The sequence below is a fragment of the Cydia strobilella genome, chromosome 14 (genome assembly GCF_947568885.1).
Source record: "Cydia strobilella chromosome 14, ilCydStro3.1, whole genome shotgun sequence".
NCBI classification, from domain to species: Eukaryota; Metazoa; Arthropoda; class Insecta; order Lepidoptera; family Tortricidae; genus Cydia; species Cydia strobilella.
The window spans coordinates 4076001-4096124 of NC_086054.1; the positions used below are offsets into that span (position 1 = coordinate 4076001).

The 20124-nt window shown below is 39.4% G+C and overlaps 1 protein-coding gene across 1 annotated transcript; it reads left to right on the plus strand.

Annotated features, from left to right (window-relative positions):
* Positions 1 to 1784: 1784 nt before the first annotated feature.
* On the plus strand, positions 1785 to 3566 carry LOC134747426 (E3 SUMO-protein ligase ZBED1-like). Its single transcript, XM_063682051.1, has 2 exons — positions 1785 to 2234; positions 2350 to 3566. Exons 1-2 carry the CDS (start codon positions 1785 to 1787, stop codon positions 3442 to 3444), a joined length of 1545 nt encoding a protein of 514 aa, XP_063538121.1. The 3' UTR covers positions 3445 to 3566.
* Positions 3567 to 20124: the final 16558 nt, after the last annotated feature.

Here is a 20124-nt window from a genome sequence, read left to right on the forward strand (position 1 = left end):
CGATGATGGAAAACGGTCAACTTGATATACCTCCACCTGATATGATACCAGGGACAACCATACGTATACCATACGTTTTTATAGCCGACGAGGCGTATCCTTTAAAAGAAAATATAATGCGGCCGTTTCCATCGAGAAATATTAGTCCAAAAAATGAATACTTTAATAGCCGTTTATCGCGTGCACGAAAATGCATTGAATGTACTTTTGGTATTTTATGTGCGAAATGGCGTATTTTGAACAAACCAATCGAAACAAACGTGAAAAATGCTTGCCTCATTATAAAAACCACGTGTATTTTACATAATATCATACGTGACTTCGAAGGACGATTTGATGATGATATTCATTACGAATCTCGCCTTTCCACGGAAAACGAATTTCCACCAAATCACCCAACCAGGAGAAATAACAGTTCTTCCGTAGAATCAAGACGTGTGCGTGATCAGTTTTCAGACTATTTTTGGAGTAACAAAATTGATTTCTAAAAAATAATTGTAATTTGTAATGTATCATAAATATGGCTAATGAAATAAAATTGAAAATAAATTATTTTACTTACCTTCCATATCCAGTTTTGTTGCTAATTCTTTCCATATTTTGTTTTTATAGATTCTATTTTTGTATAAAGCATGAGAAGAAAGCCAAAGTGCTGGTTTATTTTGAATTTCAATAATTATTTGTTCGCACGACATGATTGCCCGCTCTTATCACCGCTGCAAATCTCAAACAGGTTTGAACCTGTCCGCGACGCCCCGCTCGCCGCTGCATAGCCCGCAAACTTGCCCGCTCGACATTCACCATATGCAGCGTCGACTCAGGACACTAGTACGAGTGTCCTTTGTTTGACATGCACGCCGCCCGCCCCGCCCCGCTGCACGCTTGTATCGAGCGTCCACTCAGGCCTTACACTTATGGTTTCAATTCAACATAAATTCAATAGATTGACGCGCCGATATGAATGGTCAGTTCAACTCTATACACAGCGCGCGTAATGTATAATGCTACTTGCAATAGTGTCAACACAGTTGTTTGTTTGCCAAGCCATGCTTTGTTATCTCACTCGCACTCGCACTAAGTGATCGCTCGCTCTCGCTCTGCGATTCTTTCGGCTATATTCGGAAGGCTTCGGGTCGGGCCGCTCGACCGATCGCGGTTGCGTTTTTTAAGTTGTCGCAAATTTAACTAATATTCTTACGAATATGATTTTCTGCATCTGCAATAGATTTAAAACTCTAGTGCGTCCGCGTAGAGCTTATAATGTTTTCTTATAATACGAGAAGGATGCGGCTAAATCAAGTAATTTATTATTGTTATGAAATGTTTGGTTGACTTTCGCGGTTCACGGCAAACTAAGTACGAGTTACTTGATTATCCTTTAATTTAATTGTGAATTAGTGCGTACCGAGACGAGTGTAGAAATAGGATTTGTGTATGTATAGACTGTTTGAACTAAATTATAAATATACTTAAATCAAATTATAAAAATTGTAAATAATAGTTATTCGTTATGGCAAGATTCTGTTAATTTGTTAGTGTTGGTGATTAATCACTTTTTTATCGGACTATTGGTGAATTTTACTTTCTTCCTCTTTTAAAAAATGGCTTCAAAACGAAAGTATAGTCCTCTTTGGAACCACTTTACGGAGACAGAACCAAAGCGGGCAAAATGTACGCATTGTTATAGAATACTCGCCATATCGGGAAGTTCCATAGGCAGCTTGAGTCGCCATATGAATAGTATTCACCCAATTGTTAACATAAAAGCTCCTAGACATGAACCCATGATTTTGGATACAGATGCGGCAGCTGGTCAGATTGCGGGGGTAGATGAGAGCACAGCTACTGCTGCTATTTCAGCCAACCAGGGCAGCCAGCAACAGCATCAAGTCACCCAGCCAGCTTCGTCTCGCAACCTTATAACAGTCCCAGTGTCGGCGAGAAATAGTAATAAGAATAGACCTACACTTCATACAATGGCTGACTATGTACGAAAACCTATGCCCTTGAAGAAAATGCAGGAGCTCGACGAACAGCTTGTGGAAATGATAGCGAAAGGCTATCATGCTTTACGTATGGTTGACGAGGTGGAGTTCCGCAAGTTCGTGGAAATGTTAAACCCGGGCTACACATTACCCACTAGGAAAACTTTATCTGAAAGCCTTTTGCCTAAAGTGTACGGCAAAATGGTGAAAGCCGCTAGAAACCAACTGTCAAAGGCTAAGGCGATATGCGTTACAACTGATGCTTGGACTTCAACGAATGCTGATGGTTACATTGCTATTACCGCACATTTTATAAATGAAGACACAGACCAAATATGCACTGTAATGATGTATTGAATACCAGGAGCGACACACTGCAGCCAATTTAAAGGAATTTTTTACTGAAAAATTTAGAGAATGGGATATTGACGGCTACGTCGGCGTCATAGTCAGTGACAATGCCGCTAACATGCTTGCTGCGATTCGTCTTGGAAACTGGTCAAGTATTCCGTGTTTTGCCCATACTTTAAATTTGACGATGCAAGCAAGCCTCGATTCGATACCGGACACCGTGACAAGAGTAAAAGCTGTGGTTCAATATTTCAACCGCAGTGCTCCTGGAGCGAGAAAATTGAAAGAGCTTCAAGAGACCATGGGTATCGAATCCCTTAAGCTTAAACAAGACGTAGCGACAAGGTGGAATTCTACCTACGACATGTTACACAGAATGTCACGAATGAGAGAAGCTATCACTTTCGCACTGGCTTTAATGCGACCGGACTTATCTCTGGATCATACAGACTGGGATGTTATAACAAAAGCTCTGCCCATACTTCATATTTTTTATGAAGTTACCATGGAAGTCTGTGGGGAGAACTATGTTTCGGCTTCATTGTATATTGTGTACAACAAACTTATCAAACAAAAACTGGAAGCATATCAAAATGACGCACCGTTTTTGCCACCAATTACCAACTTACTGGATAAGTTAAGATCCCAAATGCGTCAACGATTCATGGACGTGGAATCAAACACATTGCTCTGTGAAGAAACTATCTTGGACCCAAGGTTCAAAAAATTCGGCTTCATCGACATTCTAAAATATAATAGGGCTGCAAGTGCCCTGAGATTAAAGATTGGCGCAGTGACTCTTCCCGCGGAAGAAGTTGGAACGTCTGCGCCTATTAATGCAGCACCTCAAACAAGTGACCAAAACATCGGCCGTCGTATGGGTTCAACTCTGTGGGATACATGGGACACGGACTTGTCGAGCCAAACTCCGCAAAACCAGGTTGCGGCGGGAATTATAGAGTTTGATAAATATGTCCAAGAGCCAATTGTGAGAAGACACGAAAATCCATTAAAATGGTGGAAAGAGCGTAGAAACGTATATCCCCATTTATATACCTTCATGGTAAAACGGCTAAACATCACCGCCACCTCCGTTCCTTGTGAATGAGTGTTTTCAAAAGCTGGTTTGACGCTAAACCAGAGGAGGACCCGATTAACAACAAAAAAATTGTCTCAACTTGTATTTATAAGCTGCAATTAAGCTTCGTATATAAAAAAAAAACTAAAAAATACAAAAAAAAAAAACAATTGTATATAAGAAATAAAAAAATGTATATAACACTGATGTACAAAAAGATCACTGTACATATAATGAAAATCGTAGAAAAAACAAGATGTAAATAAATATTGTAAATAATGTATTATATAAATCAAATTGATTTCTAAATACGCCAAACTTCGCATTTAGTTTACGTATATACGTATATTCTACTTTTAATTCATAATTCTAAAATAATTATAGAAGTTTGCCAGTCCTAAGCCTGGAGTTCCATTTTATTTTGGTAAAGTATGAAGGGAAATCAATTTGAATGCAGGTATGGTATAGCTACCTGCGAAACTTACATACATAATTAATTACATACCTGACATACCTGTATCAGTGTTATATCAATTTTATCAAAATAATAATAAATGATGCATATTTTATGATTTATAAGAATTAACAAAATCTTTCACATAGCGGTGACAAAACGCAACGCGTAATAAATTAAATAAATCGATTGCCGATACGGATTACGGATAGGTACGAGACGCGCTATTAGAGTCACTACGTCACTACAGTTCTGTAGATGCGCTGCGTAATGTAGGAGATGCTGTAATTTGACCATCACGCGCGCGCCGGAGCGCTGTTTCACGTTCGGGTCATGTTTCGAGTGATGAGTGATGTGATATAGCATTACTTTTTGAAGCACTGTTTCGCGCATGTCTAGCCGCCAGCGCCGCTGCGCTCCTTGGATTTCGAAGGACACTCGCTGCTTATATGCCCATAAACGTTGCAAAAAAAATATTTCACGCCGCTAGTACATGTTACCGCCAGATGATTTTCTTCACCACATTTATAGCACCTTTTTCGGCCTGACGATAACGATGAACTATGGCTCGTGTCTTTTTCTTTCTTATTAGGTTTAGCTTCTTTGTCTTCTTTCTTCGTTTTAATCTTCATTTTTTCATATAAAAGCAACTTCTCCTTGAGTACGGGATAAGTAGTTGCCCCATATAATATAGCTTTATTAGGTTCGTAGTCCGTAATGCCGTCAACGATGTATTGTATCGCGACGTAATCCGGAAACCTAGCTCGCTTGCCGAGCTCCTTCATGATGAGCATATATTGGTAGAAGGTCTGCATCTCTTTGGAGTTAATGGAGTACGGGAACTCTTTAAGCAAAGCCGCCTTGAGTTCGTCATATTTCTTAAAGGTTTCCTCGGATTGTAACCATAACACCGCCGTGCCCACCAAGGATCTTCGCGCCACCACGAGCTTCTGAGCCTCCGTCCAACTGAAAATTTCTGCGTTGTCTTCTATATCTTGCGCCCATTTCGACGCCGTGTGCGCCTTATCGTCGCCGCTGAACTTCGTAATGCTGTCCGTCATGGCAGCGAGATTTAAAAGACGAAGAGTTGTTTCGGCCGCCATTTTCTCGTCTTGAATTTCCGCCTGTAGAATATTCAAAATGCTTTCTTCTTCTTGATCGTCGTACATCAACTTCGTTTTTCGTCTTCTTTCGTGTGTTGGAATGGAGAACGATCTTCTTTTTGCCGTCTTTGCTGTACCGCCGCCGTCTTTCGCCGGTACGTTGCGCGCGACCACGTGCCACCGTCGTTCAATTTTTTGGTTTTTAGAGGCAATCCCGGACGAGCCCCCAAAATTATGTGGGATTATGTTAGGCCTCTTAATAAAAACCAAAGTAACACTTGACTTGTTTTATTTAAATGAGAAAAACTAATTTTAAAGAATTTAGGCACGTTCGCTCGCTCACCATTCAAATCGTTCTCCCCGTCCCTTTCGCACCTCTTGTCATCCTTCTCTCTCCCTTACGTTCCGTTTCACGCTATCCTCTTACGTTCCATTCCTACATTTGTTTACTGTTAGTGTTTTTAAGTTTTCCAAGCTATAGTCTTGCCACTTAGTTTGCACCTGCCTTGTAACTCCGTTCTGGTAATGAATACCCACCAACTACTTTCTGCTCCCTTCCACTTAGCTTAGCTCATCATTGGGGTTCATTCCGAGCGGCTATTTTATACAAGTGCCTAAGGATAGTCGTGATAAATTCCAGGGTGCAAGTTCCGGATAAGAAAACCTGGGCGGCGCGGTGTACCCTTGTTCGTTGCCGGCCGCAGAGTACCCCAGGACGCAGAGGCCTCCGTCCACACGGCACAGCTAACCACGACACTTCCCCCATCGGTCCCCATCAACCTGGAACGTCAGCGGCGCGACCAGCTAGCGCGGCAGTGGAGTACCGTACCTACCACGGAACCAGATAGGCTTTAATTTTAATTTCAACGGACTTTACCACGGCCCTCGCTCGGCAACGTTTCCTTCTTTTTAAAATAGCGGAGTCCCTAGCAGCTCCCGCACACGCGCTCCATAGCATCACCCCCCTCGCGACCTCAGCGGAATCCCTAGCAGCCCCCGCACACGCGCTCCATAGCATCACCCCCCTCGCGACCTCAGCGGAATTCCTAGCAACCCCGCACACGCGCTCCATAGCATCACCCCCCTCGCGACCTCAGCGGAATCCCTAGCAGCCCCCGCACACGCGCTCCATAGCATCACCCCCCTCGCGACCTCAGCGGAATCCCTAGCAGCCCCCGCACACGCGCTCCATAGCATCACCCCCCTCGCGACCTCAGCGGAATCCCTAGCAGCCCCCGCGGAAAGACTGTACTTTAGCTGACGCGGAGTTCAGGGCTCATATTTTTTTATAGAATACTTTCTATAAAAATACTTTCTCATCATAGCGTCCGACTCGCACTTGGCCGGTTTTTTTTCTAGTTCGCGCTACGCTGACCGCGTCCTTATTCCGTAGCGGGTACGCTTCAATATACTTACTCAGTTCACACTGTATAGTTAAAATATGGTCCTTCGAGAAGCCGAAATCAATATTTAGAGCCAGTGAAAACATAGAATTTGGTGATATTTAGACTTTCCCCCTATAACCAAATGTATTTCGGCCGCCTTCGAAATCTTTTAGGTGTAGGCAAGCAGTATCTTGGTGCGTTAAAGAGTTTAGACCTGCAAACTGGGCACTGGGATAGTCAATTGGTTTGCATTATTCAAAAGAAACTTGACCAGTACACAGTTAGGTCCTTTTATTTAGAACAGCAGTCTACTGACATGCCTACATTAGATGCACTTTACACTTTTATAGAAAAGAAGGCTGCAGCTCTGGAAACATTTTCGCAGACCTCAACCCTCGGCCCTAAACAATGTGAGAGGCCGAGGAGGGTCTCTCAGGCGACTAGCCGAGAGGCAAGTGTTGAAAAAAAGAAGCAGACAAGATGTAAGTATTGCAGCTCCCAGGTACATCGATTATATTCATGTCCTAAATTTAAATTAGCTAATGCTAAGGATAGAGTACAATTTATTGAAAAGAACAAAGGTTTATGTAAGATTTGTCTTAATGAGCATGATGAAAAGTGTAAGTTTAATTTTAAATGTGCTATGTGTAAAGCACCACGCTTTTGCATCAGGATCACAATACACAAGAAAAATATTCACGGAGACACTGGAGAGGTATGGAATACAACACAGGCTGATCCCCGGTAACAGGCACACTGCGATTCCCTGTTAGACGCCAGTTCCGGAACCGACAAATAATCGAGGGGAACTGGAGGCATCTCAACATGCACATAACCGGAACCGTCTGGCACCGCATCGAGGAACCCATCCACCCGGAACCCGGCACGAACACACAAGCCGAGGAACTCATCACCCCGGAACCCGGCACGAGCACACAAGCCTAGGATCCCATCCACCTGGAACCCGGCACGAGCAAACAGACCAAAAAACCCGCCCAACCATAATCCAAGAGCAGGAGGAGCTGGATCAGGCGCTCAACTCCCTCAGGCCGAGTACGTGGCCTACATTGATGAAATGTACATTGTCGTTACTAGCGCAGGAACGAAAGTCTCAAATCGAGATATCAACTACCGACCATTAGCAACCCTCCAACAGCCATCACTCACAGGGCCCGGCACCAGCACCTCAGCAACTCCCTCTGCGCCTCCAGCCACACTACAAAATATCCCTCCGCCTCCACCCAATAGAAGACCTCCTAGGAAGGTTCATTACTTATAGAGAATATTGAATTTAAGTTCCAATCCCGAAATACGAATCCAAACTCCCAGAAGAATCAGAGGGGTATTATTAATAAGGATAATCTGTAAAATCAAGACTGATTTGTTAACTTTCTATCTATGTTAAGTCTACTGTTAAGCTGAAAGGACGTGATTTTGATCCTGACAGAATGCTTGGCGAAAACCAGCAGGAAACACTGTTCCAACAAGAGGGGGCTGAAGTGGACGCCCAGCAACGCGCCAAAAGGAAATACGAAGGACCGGTCGGCGCAGAAACGGCGGCGCGAGAAGAGGACTCGCCAGGCTGCCGAGAACGAAACAACGGCTAGAATAGCGCCACCAAAACGCAGGCGCCTTTGTTTTCTTTTTTTTTGTTTATATATTTCTTTTTATTTGCTGTTTTATTTCGGTTAAGAAGAAAACCCCGTTATTTTTATTATTGTAAAACTATTATAGTTTTTGTGTTTATTATATTGGTTAGAATATAGGTAGTAAATACCTACAATATTTCGTATATTTTTATTGCATACCTTCAGGGCCCCTAAAGGCAATTGAGGATTTCAATAATCCGAAAAAACCGTAACTAAACAAATTAGTACCGTAGAAAGTTACAACTTTGCCTTTTCAACATAGCTTTGCCCACCGCATCACATTTCAGTAGAAGAGAAATATCATAAAACTAGTAACATATACACCTCCCTTTCAATCTGTGGTTTATAGCTAATCATATTGCTGGCAACATTGGCCTATTAGTTGACGTGTGCCTAACTTCAGTCACGCGTGAGCCGGCTTCAAGTGAGGACGTGTTTTTTGGCGGGCAAAAAAAGTTAAAAAAACTTCGGTGGGATATTGGTCCAGGAGAGTCCTACAGGGATGTAGTTTTAGCTGTAAATAATATTCAGCTTAGAAACGATGTAGACGAAGTTTCAACACGTTATATGCATTACTTTTGTAATTATGATCATGGGCAATCTCATGATCGTATTTACGTATCACTTTTCACAACATTGCCCAGCACATTTTTACCTAGCGATGTTACGATTCGACTTCACAAATCGGTCCAAACCGAGCTAGGCCTGAAGTCGACTAAATCGACGTGAATGTACCGTAAATCGACTCAAAGATACGAACAAAATTGTGTGACGTCGAGGTCAATTAACCTTCCCAAGTAGCACAGATAGCTGTATAACTACTCACTTTTAGTTCTATTTAAGGCTCGGTGCGTAATAAGACACTTATAAGAACACACCCGTGGTCCTACAGCTGTATAATAGCTCCCCGTGATAATTAAATAGCTTAGGGCTGATTAAAAGCTGCATTACAGCTCTGAAAACTACCATTAATACGCAAAGAGTGATATAAAGGTATATTGCTACGACCCTATACAGCTTTAAGGGTTATCAAATGCTTTAACCAGACAGAATCAGCGAGTTTTCAGCTCTTATAACTCTTAAATGGGCACAGATTTTGGCAGCTTTAAGTTCACATAGCTGCTTAAAAGCGTTGTAGTAGCAATTTAACGGAGTTATAAGGGTTAACAGGAGTTATAAGAGCTGCATTTTAACTGGGTAAGAGACCACCAGTTACCCGTTATTCAGCAAATATTTCACATGTACGCCCTATTACCGGGAAAAGTTGACGTTGGGCTGAATAAAAGAGATTTAATGTCAAATAAATACAAAGGCAGCTCTCTGTTAGTATAAAGTTTAAAGTGAATGCAGGTAACATAAGCAAACGGCCGCCATCACAATACTAATAATATTTTGTTAAGTGTTATGCGGATATTCCCACAGTGGTATTAATGCGAGAAAGATGTTTGGGAATGCAAGTTTATTGACATTATATATATAATGTAGAAAGATGTTTGGGAATGCAAGTTTATTGACATTATATATATAATGTATATATATATAATGTCAATAAACTTGCATTCCCAAACATCTTTCTCGCATTAATACCACTGTGGGAATATCCGCCCATTACATGTACGCCCTATTACCGGGAAAAGTTGACGTTGGGCTGAATAAAAGAGATTTAATGTCAAATAAATACAAAGGCAGCTATATAATGTATATATATATAATGTCAATAAACTTGCATTCCCAAACATCTTTCTCGCATTAATACCACTGTGGGAATATCCGCATAACACTTAACAAAATATTATTAGTATTGTGATGGCGGCCGTTTGCTTATGTTACCTGCATTCACTTTAAACTTTATACTAACAGAGAGCTGCCTTTGTATTTATTTGACATTAAATCTCTTTTATTCAGCCCAACGTCAACTTTTCCCGGTAATAGGGCGTACATGTGAAATATTTGCTGAATAACGGGTAACTGGTGGTCTCTTACCCAGTTAAAATGCAGCTCTTATAACTCCTGTTAACCCTTATAACTCCGTTAAATTGCTACTACAACGCTTTTAAGCAGCTATGTGAACTTAAAGCTGCCAAAATCTGTGCCCATTTAAGAGTTATAAGAGCTGAAAACTCGCTGATTCTGCTCTTATACAGCTTTTATATTCAGCTTCAAACGTATTCGTACTCCATTATTCGGCTGCTATACAGCTATCTGTGCTACTTGGGTTATTAACCATCACAACTTGCAATATCCATTTGTTGCTGCGTCACTTTCGTTTGACATATTGAGGAAACAGATGTTTGTACTAACGCGAATCGACTCCAAACCACGAAGAAAAATGTTGCCATGCACATTGCCGCCATTATTGAGTCGACTTAAGACAGTTCAGTCGAAACTTGGTACCTCTAGGCAAAGTAAAATAAAACTTATTATTTGAGTTGCAAGGTTCACTTTCGCATGGGCTTAAGAGAAGAGATCGGTTTGGCGGTAAACTTCGATTCGATTTGTCAGTTTCGCGCCGCGTCGCTTTGCGCGCGGCTTACGGAAATGTACGAATTCGCGGCGATGACTGACGGAACCGCACGCTCTTTCCTGCTTACTCTTATACTGCTTTCCCGTTTCAGCTTTAGCAATGAATGAAATTGTGATCTACCGCGCAACGCTAAACTAAATTATTACAAATAGTCATACTTGTTATGAACAAAATGCTGCACTTCATGATAAAAGCAAGCCGCTTTGCACAGTGATAGTAGGGACCAAACTAAGCGATTTGACCCGCAGCAGCGGCAGTTTCACCCCTTAGGAACAGAGATGGCGCCACTTATTTAAAAAATATTTCAAAAAATTCTACAAACTAAACCAATGAACCGATTTAAATATTTAATATCTCAAATGAAAGCTCATTATATACATTACATTTAAAAAAATATATAAAAAATATATATTGAATACTTTTGACAAAAAACGGCATCTTAAGTTTTTTTTTTTCTCGATTGATAGTTTTTACTTGATTTCTCAAAAAAAAATGTATGGAACATGAATAGTTTAATGCATGTAAATATTACTAAATAAATAACAAGTATTATAAAAAAAACCCGACACCGATACCTCTCATACTTCACGAAATATGAATGTTTGACTGAGTATAAATTTCTTTAAAATATATTTCAAAAAATTCTACAAGCTAAACTACTTGACCGATTTCAATGTTTAATATCTAAAATAAAAGCTCATTATATACATAACTTATAAAAACATACTCAAAAAACATATACTGAATACTTTTGGCAAAAAACGGCATCTTACGTTTTTTTTTTCTTACTCGATTGATAGTTCTTACTTGATTTCTTAAAAAAAAATTATGGAACATGAATAGTTTAATACATGTATATATTACTGAATAAATAACAAGTATTTAAAAAAAACCCGACACCGATACCTTTTATTCTTCAAGAAATATTTAAGTAATTTAAGTTCAATTATGCACGCTCTTACAAATAAATTTATTTAAAAGAAATCTTCAACCGCAGTAAGTGCACTGATTTTAATATGAAATGTGTCATATGAAAAGAAATCACCCAATTTAGTTTAATAAATAAAACCTGAATAATGTTTTTTCCTGGTGCTGAATTACAAAAAAATATATAACAAAATAGAAATTATTTTTATTTAAAGTGACTACATTCGTAAACAAAAAACTTAAATGTCCTCTTCGGGTTCACCGGTAGATGTAGAACTGAAAAAGAAAAGTCGTTTTGAAGGACTCGTACCATTCCAATACTACAAAATCACCGATCATACATGAACTGGTTGCTGTAGATTACTGTTGAATTATTTTTGTGCCTAGCTGATTACCATTAAACCTATAATTTTGTGCCAAACCTATAATCAGTGGTCAGTAACTCAGCATGCAAAATATAACCCTGGATTAAAAAATTACATTAACATAATTTTAATTTGTACAGCCACCTTTGCATGATTTACACTGGGCTGTGCATGGTAAGCTGACGCGACGACAGTAGACACCCACAACGCATAGTTTCGCAGCCAGATTGGGAGCCACAATGGTCCAAGAGGCTTAATTGCGACCAAATCGCTGTAACTGCAGACAATTCTGCAGTGCAACTCTCTTTTTCCTTAGTCCATCCCTAAGAAGATTTACATGGTATGGAAACTTCTGGTCCCAGAGGAGTGTTTCCCCATATATGGCCCGCTTGGTAAGCTGCTCGAAGTGCATGTTTATAGAGAGCAGCTGATGTAGGTGGCAGGCTTGTAACAAGCTTGTTTTTGGAAATTGTAACTATAGCAAAACAATAACACAAATCTAGGGTTACTTTATACTAAAATTAAAATATGTAGGTACACACCTAACAACTGACAAAATCAAAAACTTAAAAGTTGACGTACTCCTAATTTACAAAACAAGATTCGGGCCCTACACCCCAGCAAGGGGTAACAGGAAAAGAAGAAGAAGACTCCTAATTTCCCGTCTTTTTATAGTGGCCAGAGAAAGGCAGCTTGATCTGAACGAATTCTTCCAGTACGAAAACCAAACTTTGTCCACGTTCGTTGTCAGTCAATGGAGGGCTTCGTTCAGGGAAAAAATCTCTCGGCCAGTTTCAAAGCAGATGATTTGGCCGAGAAATTGGAACCTGCCTACCCTGCCACCTACATCATACACTTCGAGCAGCTTACCAAGCGGGCCATATATGGGGAAACGCTCTGAAACCAGAAGTTTCCATACCATGTCCATCTTCTAGGGACCATTCTTCCATAGACTAAGGAAAAAGAGAGTTGGACTCCAGAATCGCGGTAGTTACATCAATTTGGTCGCAATTAAGCCTCTTGGACCATTGTGGCTGTAAATCTGGCTGCGAAACTATGCGTTATGGGTGTCATCGCGTCAGCTTACCATGTACAGCCCAGTGTAAATTATGCAAAGGTGGCTGTACAAATCAAAAGTAAGTTAATGTAGTTCTCAATCCAGGGTTATTTTGCATGCTGACCACTGATTATAGGTTTGGCACAAAATTATAGGTTTAATGGTAATCAGCTAGGCACAAATATAATTCAACAGTAATCTACAGCAACCAGTTCATGTATGATCGGTGATTTTGTAGTATTGAAATGGTACGAGTGCTTCAAAACGACTTTTCTTTTTCAGTTCTACATCTACCGAAGAGGACATTTAAGTTTTTTGTTTACAAATGTAGTCACTTTAAATAAAAATAATCTCTATTTTGTTATTTTTTTGTAATTCAGCACCAGGAAAAAACTTAATTCAGTTTTAATTAATTTATTTTTTATTTATTAAAATAAATTGGGTGATTTCTTTTCATATGACACATTTCATATTAAAATCAGTGCACTTACTGCAGTTGAAGATTTCTTTTAAATAAATTTATTTGTAAGAGCGTGCATAATTGAACTTAAATATTTCGTGAAGAATAAAAGGTATCGGTGTCGGGTTTTTTTATAATACTTGTTATTTATTCAGTAATATATACATGTATTAAACTATTCATGTTCCATAATTTTTTTTTAAGAAATCAAGTAAAAACTATCAATTGAGTAAGAAAAAAAACTTAAGATGCCGTTTTTTGCCAAAAGTATTCAGTATATGTTTTTTGAGTATTTTTTTATAAATAATGTATATAATGAGCTTTTATTTTAGATATTAAACATTGAAATCGGTCAAATAGTTTAACTTGTGATTTTTTTTTAAATATATTTTAAAGAAATTTACACTCACATTCAAACCTTCATATTTCGTGAAGTATGAGAGGTATCGGTGTCGAGTTTTTTGTATAATACTTGTTGTTTATTCAGTAATATGCACATGTATTAAACTATTCATGTTCCATACATTTTTTTTAAGAAATCAAGTAAAAACTATTAATCGAGTAAAAAAAAAACTTAAGATGCCGTTTTTTATCAAAAGTATTCAGTATATATTCTTTGAGTATTTTTTTAAAAGTAACGTATATAATTAGCTTTCATTTGAGATATTAAACATTTAAATCGGTTCATTGATTTAGCTTGTAGAATTTTTTGAAATATTTTTTAAATAAGTGGCGCCATCCCTGTTCCTAAGGGGTGAAACTTGCGCTGCTGCGGGTCAAATCACTCAGTTTGGTCCCTTCTATCACTGTGCAAAGCGGCTTGCTTTTATCATGAAGTGCAGCATCCGGGCAAAAAATGGCCATAACAAGTATGACTAAAATGTTTTCAAGAATTTTTTGTCAAAGTTTTTGTTGTGTGTTATATGTAGCTAATAAAAGTAAATTGTGTAAAAAATTTCAAATTAAATAGTTTTGTTACTTGTTACGGTGCCGGGAGGGAAGAAACGATCTGCTGTGTGGGATGTATTTGAAAAACCGAGTGCTGAGAAAGTTGTGTGTAAAAGATGTGCTTTTTCATATAAATATGTTGGAAACACGATGATGGCGCACATTAAAAAAAAGCATCCAGACGAACTGTTAGTTTCAGAAGAAGTGCAAAATGGTGATAACACTAGTAATTCTGTCCCAAACAACACTTCACTTTCCTCAAATTCTAGTCTCAGTACAAATGGAAGTACACACACGATAAGCCCACTTGCACCAGGAGAACCACCTGTAAAGCGCATTAGGCAAACAAGATTGGCAGTGCCCTCGAAAATCAATCAAAAACAAGGAGATGAAGCTTTGATTTACCTCGTCGTCTTAGATTTCCAGCCGATACAGATAGTGGAGAATGAAGGCTTTCGAAAATATTCAAAAACATTGAACCCCGACTATATCATACCATCAAGAAAAAAATTGACACAAATGATCGAAGAAAGATACCAAACTAAATTAGCCGCCGCGAAACATAAATTACAGGACATTGAATACATTGCAATCACATCAGACATTTGGACCTCAGACAGTAAAAAAAGTTTCATTAGTGTAACTGCCCATTATATATATTAAGATGGTCAGTGTATGCATTACTTAATCTTGATATGTGCTCTATGCCTTACTTATAATATGACAACACCAAAAGTTATCTATGGTTGTCTGACGTTTGATACCTCCTCTTTCTCCAAAATGACCTCGTCACGTTAAGATCTATATCTATCTTATTTTTAGCTCCGCTCCTCCTAGAGCCCTAATCTTAAAGTATTACCTTTTGCTTATTGTGTACTTGCGAATATAAGTATAACTGTCAATTGTTTTTCCTTCGTTATCCCCTAAAGTATTAGTGGGGTTCCACGCTCACTCTGCTGACGCCCCACGACATAATAGGTTACGGGGCCCAGACCACGCTGAGGACTGAAGCAATCAAGCAAGTAAGGAAGATTAAATTAATTTACTGAAATTACTCAAGGAGGGAGCATGGTCGAACAACCCGTCGCAGCACCTGCTGGAGCCATGTCGGCCGGACCGGGCCACGTGGCAATTGAAAAATTGAGTGGTGCAAGGAATTTCTACTCTTGGAAGTTTGCTATGAAGATGTCATTAATGCATGATGGCTTGTGGGAAACAATTAGTACAGGTGCGGAGGAGGGCGATCGAAATGGGCAGCGCGCTCTCGCCAGAATTTGTTTGTCAGTACAAAGTAACCTTTACCAATATATACGGTCTGCAAAAATTGCTCAGGAAGCGTGGAAGAGTTTAGCAGACGTCTTCGAGGATGCTGGCCTTGTGAGAAAAGTATCACTACTTCGGCAGCTACACAGGTTAGAATTTAATCAATATAGCTCCATGTCAGAGTACATAGAAAATGTGATGACAATAGTGCAGCAGCTAGCAGATATTGGAAAAGTAATAGAAGATACTGAAGTTGCAGAGATGCTTCTCAGCGGCCTGCCAGTGGAGTATGACTCGCTTGTGTCCAATTTAGAAACGGCAGGTATGACTAATGAACTCTCAAGTGAAACCGTCAGGGCTCGCCTACTACAAGAAGAGTCGAGAAAATCCGACGTTGAGAACAACACTGCATTCTTATCAAAGAATAGGCCTTTTAAAGGGAAATGTCATTTCTGCAAGAGGCCAGGTCATACAAAAGCACAATGTTTTAAGCTGAAGAAGAACCGACCACATAAGGAGGAACAAGCCATGGTGGCTGCCTTGATGATGCAGCAGCAGTCAAAGGAGTGGTTTATTGATAGTGGCTGCACCAGTCACATGTGTAATAATAGGGACTACTTCATAAACTTTAAGAATTATAATACAAAAGTGACTGTTGCAAGCAATGGTGTTCTTCAATCCATTGGTATTGGTGATGTAGAGTTAATTTTAAAAGGTGTTATTAGAAAGCTGACAAATGTTCTGTATGTACCTGATTTAATTTCTAATTTAATGTCTGTTAGTAAATTGGCCAGAAATGGTTTCAAAGTAGAATTCCACAACGACAGGTGTGTAGTGATTGACCGACTAAAGAGTGTAGTTGCGACTGCTTCGGAACACAATGGGATGTATAAATTACATTTTAGTGAGCCTTTGCGCAGTAGGGAGAGCTGCATTCCCTCGCCAGGGCGAGAGATGTCAGGCTCCGCAGTTGCTGCTCCTGTGGTGACAACAGATACACTTCACCAGAGGCTGGGGCACATAAATCATAGGGACCTTATGGCTGTTAGGGATAGGTTTAATAATATTATGTTGCAGAATGGAGACCTGGAGGTGGATAGGACCTGTGTTCCTTGCCTGGAAGGAAAACAAGCAACAAAGCCTTTTCCTAAGGCGAGCACAACGCCGCCTGGAGACAAGCTGGCGCTGGTTCATACGGACGTGTGTGGCCCTCTGCCGAGCAGCTGGAGTGGCGCAAAATACATTCTCACTTTTACCGACAATGCTACCAGAAAATCATTCATTTATCTATTAAAAAGGAAATCAGAGGTAGGTAATAAATGCATAGAATTCATCAATATGGTAGAGAAGCAGTCTAATACTCCAGTGAAGTGCATAAGAAGTGACGGAGGTGGTGAATACTCCAGTAAACAACTTTCAGATTTTTTTAAGGGTAAGGGCATTTTGCATCAAGTTACAGTTCCATATTGTCCACAGCAGAACTCTGTGGCTGAACGCCTAAATTTGACTCTTATGAGTAAAGTTAGGTGTATGCTGCAGCAGTCTGGTCTTGACCGAAGGTTCTGGGCGGAAGCAGTCATGACCGCTGTTTACCTTAAAAACAGATTCCCAACAGCTGCTTTAGGTGGCCAAATTCCAGAGGAATTGTGGACAGGGTCAAAGGTTGACCTCAGTAATCTTCGAGTCTTCGGCTGTGTAGCATATGTAAAGGTCCCTAATGTTAAGCGGACAAAATTGGATGCAAGGTGCAAGCCATATATTTTTGTGGGCTATTCAGAAACAACAAAGGGATATAGGTTGGCTAATTATTCAGACCCGAGGAAAGTTGTGTTGTCTAGAGATGTGGAGTTTTTAGAGAAAGAGTTTTATAATTATGGACATGTTAATAATAATGATAATCATTTCAATTATGAATTTTTAAATAATTTTACGAATAATGATTTTATTAATGACATGAGTAATAGTGTGAATGAGAGTAACATTTTAGTGACAGGCACAAATGAAAGTAATGCCGTTTCATGTGACTGTGTGAATGACAGTAACACAGAGGGCTGTAGGAATGACAGTACTACGAGCAGTATACAGTGTGTGAATGACAGTAACACAGAGGGCTGTAGGAATGACAGTACTACACCCAGTAAAATGCAGTGTGTGAAGGATAGTAGCATGATGGGTGGCAGAGGGAAAGAGAGTACCATATGCACCAATATAAGTGCAAATGAGAGTAGCATGGAGAGTTGTAATAAAAGCATGAATGACTCCAGTGTTGTGAGTGAAGCTGATAATGTTTTAAATAGTATACGACAGGATCATAATTATTCTTTGAATTTTTCAGGGTCTGGAGATGAGTACTGTTCAGTCAGTGACAGCGACTCACGCCATGACGACTCATCCCATGGCGGCTTACCAAGTGGCCATGTATCGAGGGAGGCTGAGTGGTCTTCTGGTGCAGAGAGCACTTCAGGGGAAGTCCTGGCAGACCTGCACGTTCCACCATCATCAACCTTAGAACGTCCAGTAAGGAGTACCCGCTCCATTCCACCAAAGAGGTATGGTGATTATGATATGTCTCTGATGGCTAACGCTTGTACACTCGAGCCAACTACATATGAGGAAGCAATGTCATGTTTAAATGCTGATGATTGGCAGGATGCTATGCAACTAGAATATAACTCGCTAATATCTAATGAAGTTTGGACTATCGTTGATAGGCCTAAAAATGTTAACATTGTCAAAAGTAAATGGGTCTATAAAACTAAAAATGATGCTTCAGGAAATTTTGTATGTCATAAGGCTCGGTTAGTCGCTAGAGGGTTCTCTCAGCAAGAGGGAATAGATTATAATGATACATATTCACCTGTCGTGCGTCACTCTACTATGAGATTATTGTTTAGTATAGCAAATGAATATGATTTAAACATAGAACATATAGACATCACAACTGCTTTTCTTAATGGAAACTTAAATGAAACAATCTATATGGAACAGCCTAAAGGCTTTAATAGCAATAAGAATAAGGTGTGTTTACTTAAGAAAAGCATTTATGGTCTAAAACAATCCAGTCGCATGTGGAATTTAAGAATTCATGATGTCTTGTGTACCATTGGTTTTGTTCAGAGTAAAAGTGAACCTTGTGTGTACTATATAAGGTCCAAATCTGATATTGCCATATTAACCTTGTATGTGGATGATATATTTTTGTTTTACAGTAAAAACAGTGCATATAAAAGCAAATTAATGCAAGCTTTAGAAAAAGATTTTCAAGTTAAAGATCTAGGCCCCATACAAAAGTGACTTAGGTATACGTGTTACTAGAGATAGACAAAAGAGCATTTTGACTTTGGATCAATCTGTGTACATACAAAATATTTTAAAAAGGTACAAAATGGAAGATTGTAAGCCTGTGTCTACACCCATGCTTCTGGGGACCCGCTTGGTGAAAGAAAGTGAATGTTTAAATGATGATACATATAGGTACAGACAGCTGATTGGTTCTATTATGTATTTATCTGTCTGTACACGTCCAGATATAGCTTTCACCTGTAGTCAACTTAGCCAGTTTAACAACTGTTTTGGTAAAACTCATTGGCTTGCCGCTAAGCGTTTGTTAAGGTATTTGGCGGGGACAATTGATTACCGTTTATATTATATAAAAAGTAAGTGTTCTTTGTAATAAGGTTGATAATTGTATGTAGGGATTTTTCTGAGAGATAGACGTGTGCACTGTTTGAAGATTTATTTGTGACTGGATTTGACAGATACATGCATACATTAATACGCTCACTCACACATGCTTAAAACGCAACTAACATACCGCCCACCAAAAGGGCATCGACCTTTTTAAACTACATAGGTATAGATACAACTCATCTACAAAATTGTACATAGTATTTGACTATAACAAATTGTATGATTAGAACTACATAAATGCATGCAATTGCATTGACAAACTATAACACTATGTATAGTAAAGAAAAGCAAGTATGAGAGAGTATTAGGTAGGTATATAATAATAAGCAAGTTAGGTGGAATTCAATTACTAAAAGTTACACAATTCTTATTCACAATTATTACGGCAGTATTCAGTTACAGAAAATTTGAAACCTAGCTACATGCAAAATTAATTTAACGTGGAGCATTAAGTGAATTAAGATGCTGTATGAACAGGCATATTATAAGACACCATTTAGTGATAGTTCTTTTTATGATTGAATCACTACCCTTTACACTGTATACACGAGTTAAGTTATTCGCGCACACGGGTTTATCCACTATGCCTCCAAGCTGCCATTTCCCAGGTGTATACCAATTCGAGGTGTATAGCCACGGTGGCCATGCATATGAAAATTGCTATGTAGGCCTTACATGTTTTAGCACCTCGACCTCTAGACACAAAAACTTGATAAGGTCCGGCAAAATGAACACCACTATTCAGGGTCATCTGATATTGTACATGTAAGGTTCTTCGGTGGGCGTCGTGCAACTCGTGCATGATTAGGTATGTGAGGTGACATTTGACTAAAATCATAGGAAGCTTTCGTTCTTCATCTAACTTAGAATGGCACGACCTACCGC

What these genes read in the sequence shown, in the direction of transcription:
- LOC134747426 (XM_063682051.1), top strand. Translation starts at nt 1,785, where the DNA reads ATGATTTTGGATACAGATGCGGCAGCTGGTCAGATTGCGGGGGTAGAT. An exon ending in CAAAGGCTAAGGCGATATGC is followed by an intron (nt 2,235 to 2,349) that starts GTTACAACTGAT and finishes ATTGAATACCAG; the next exon opens with GAGCGACACACTGCAGCCAA.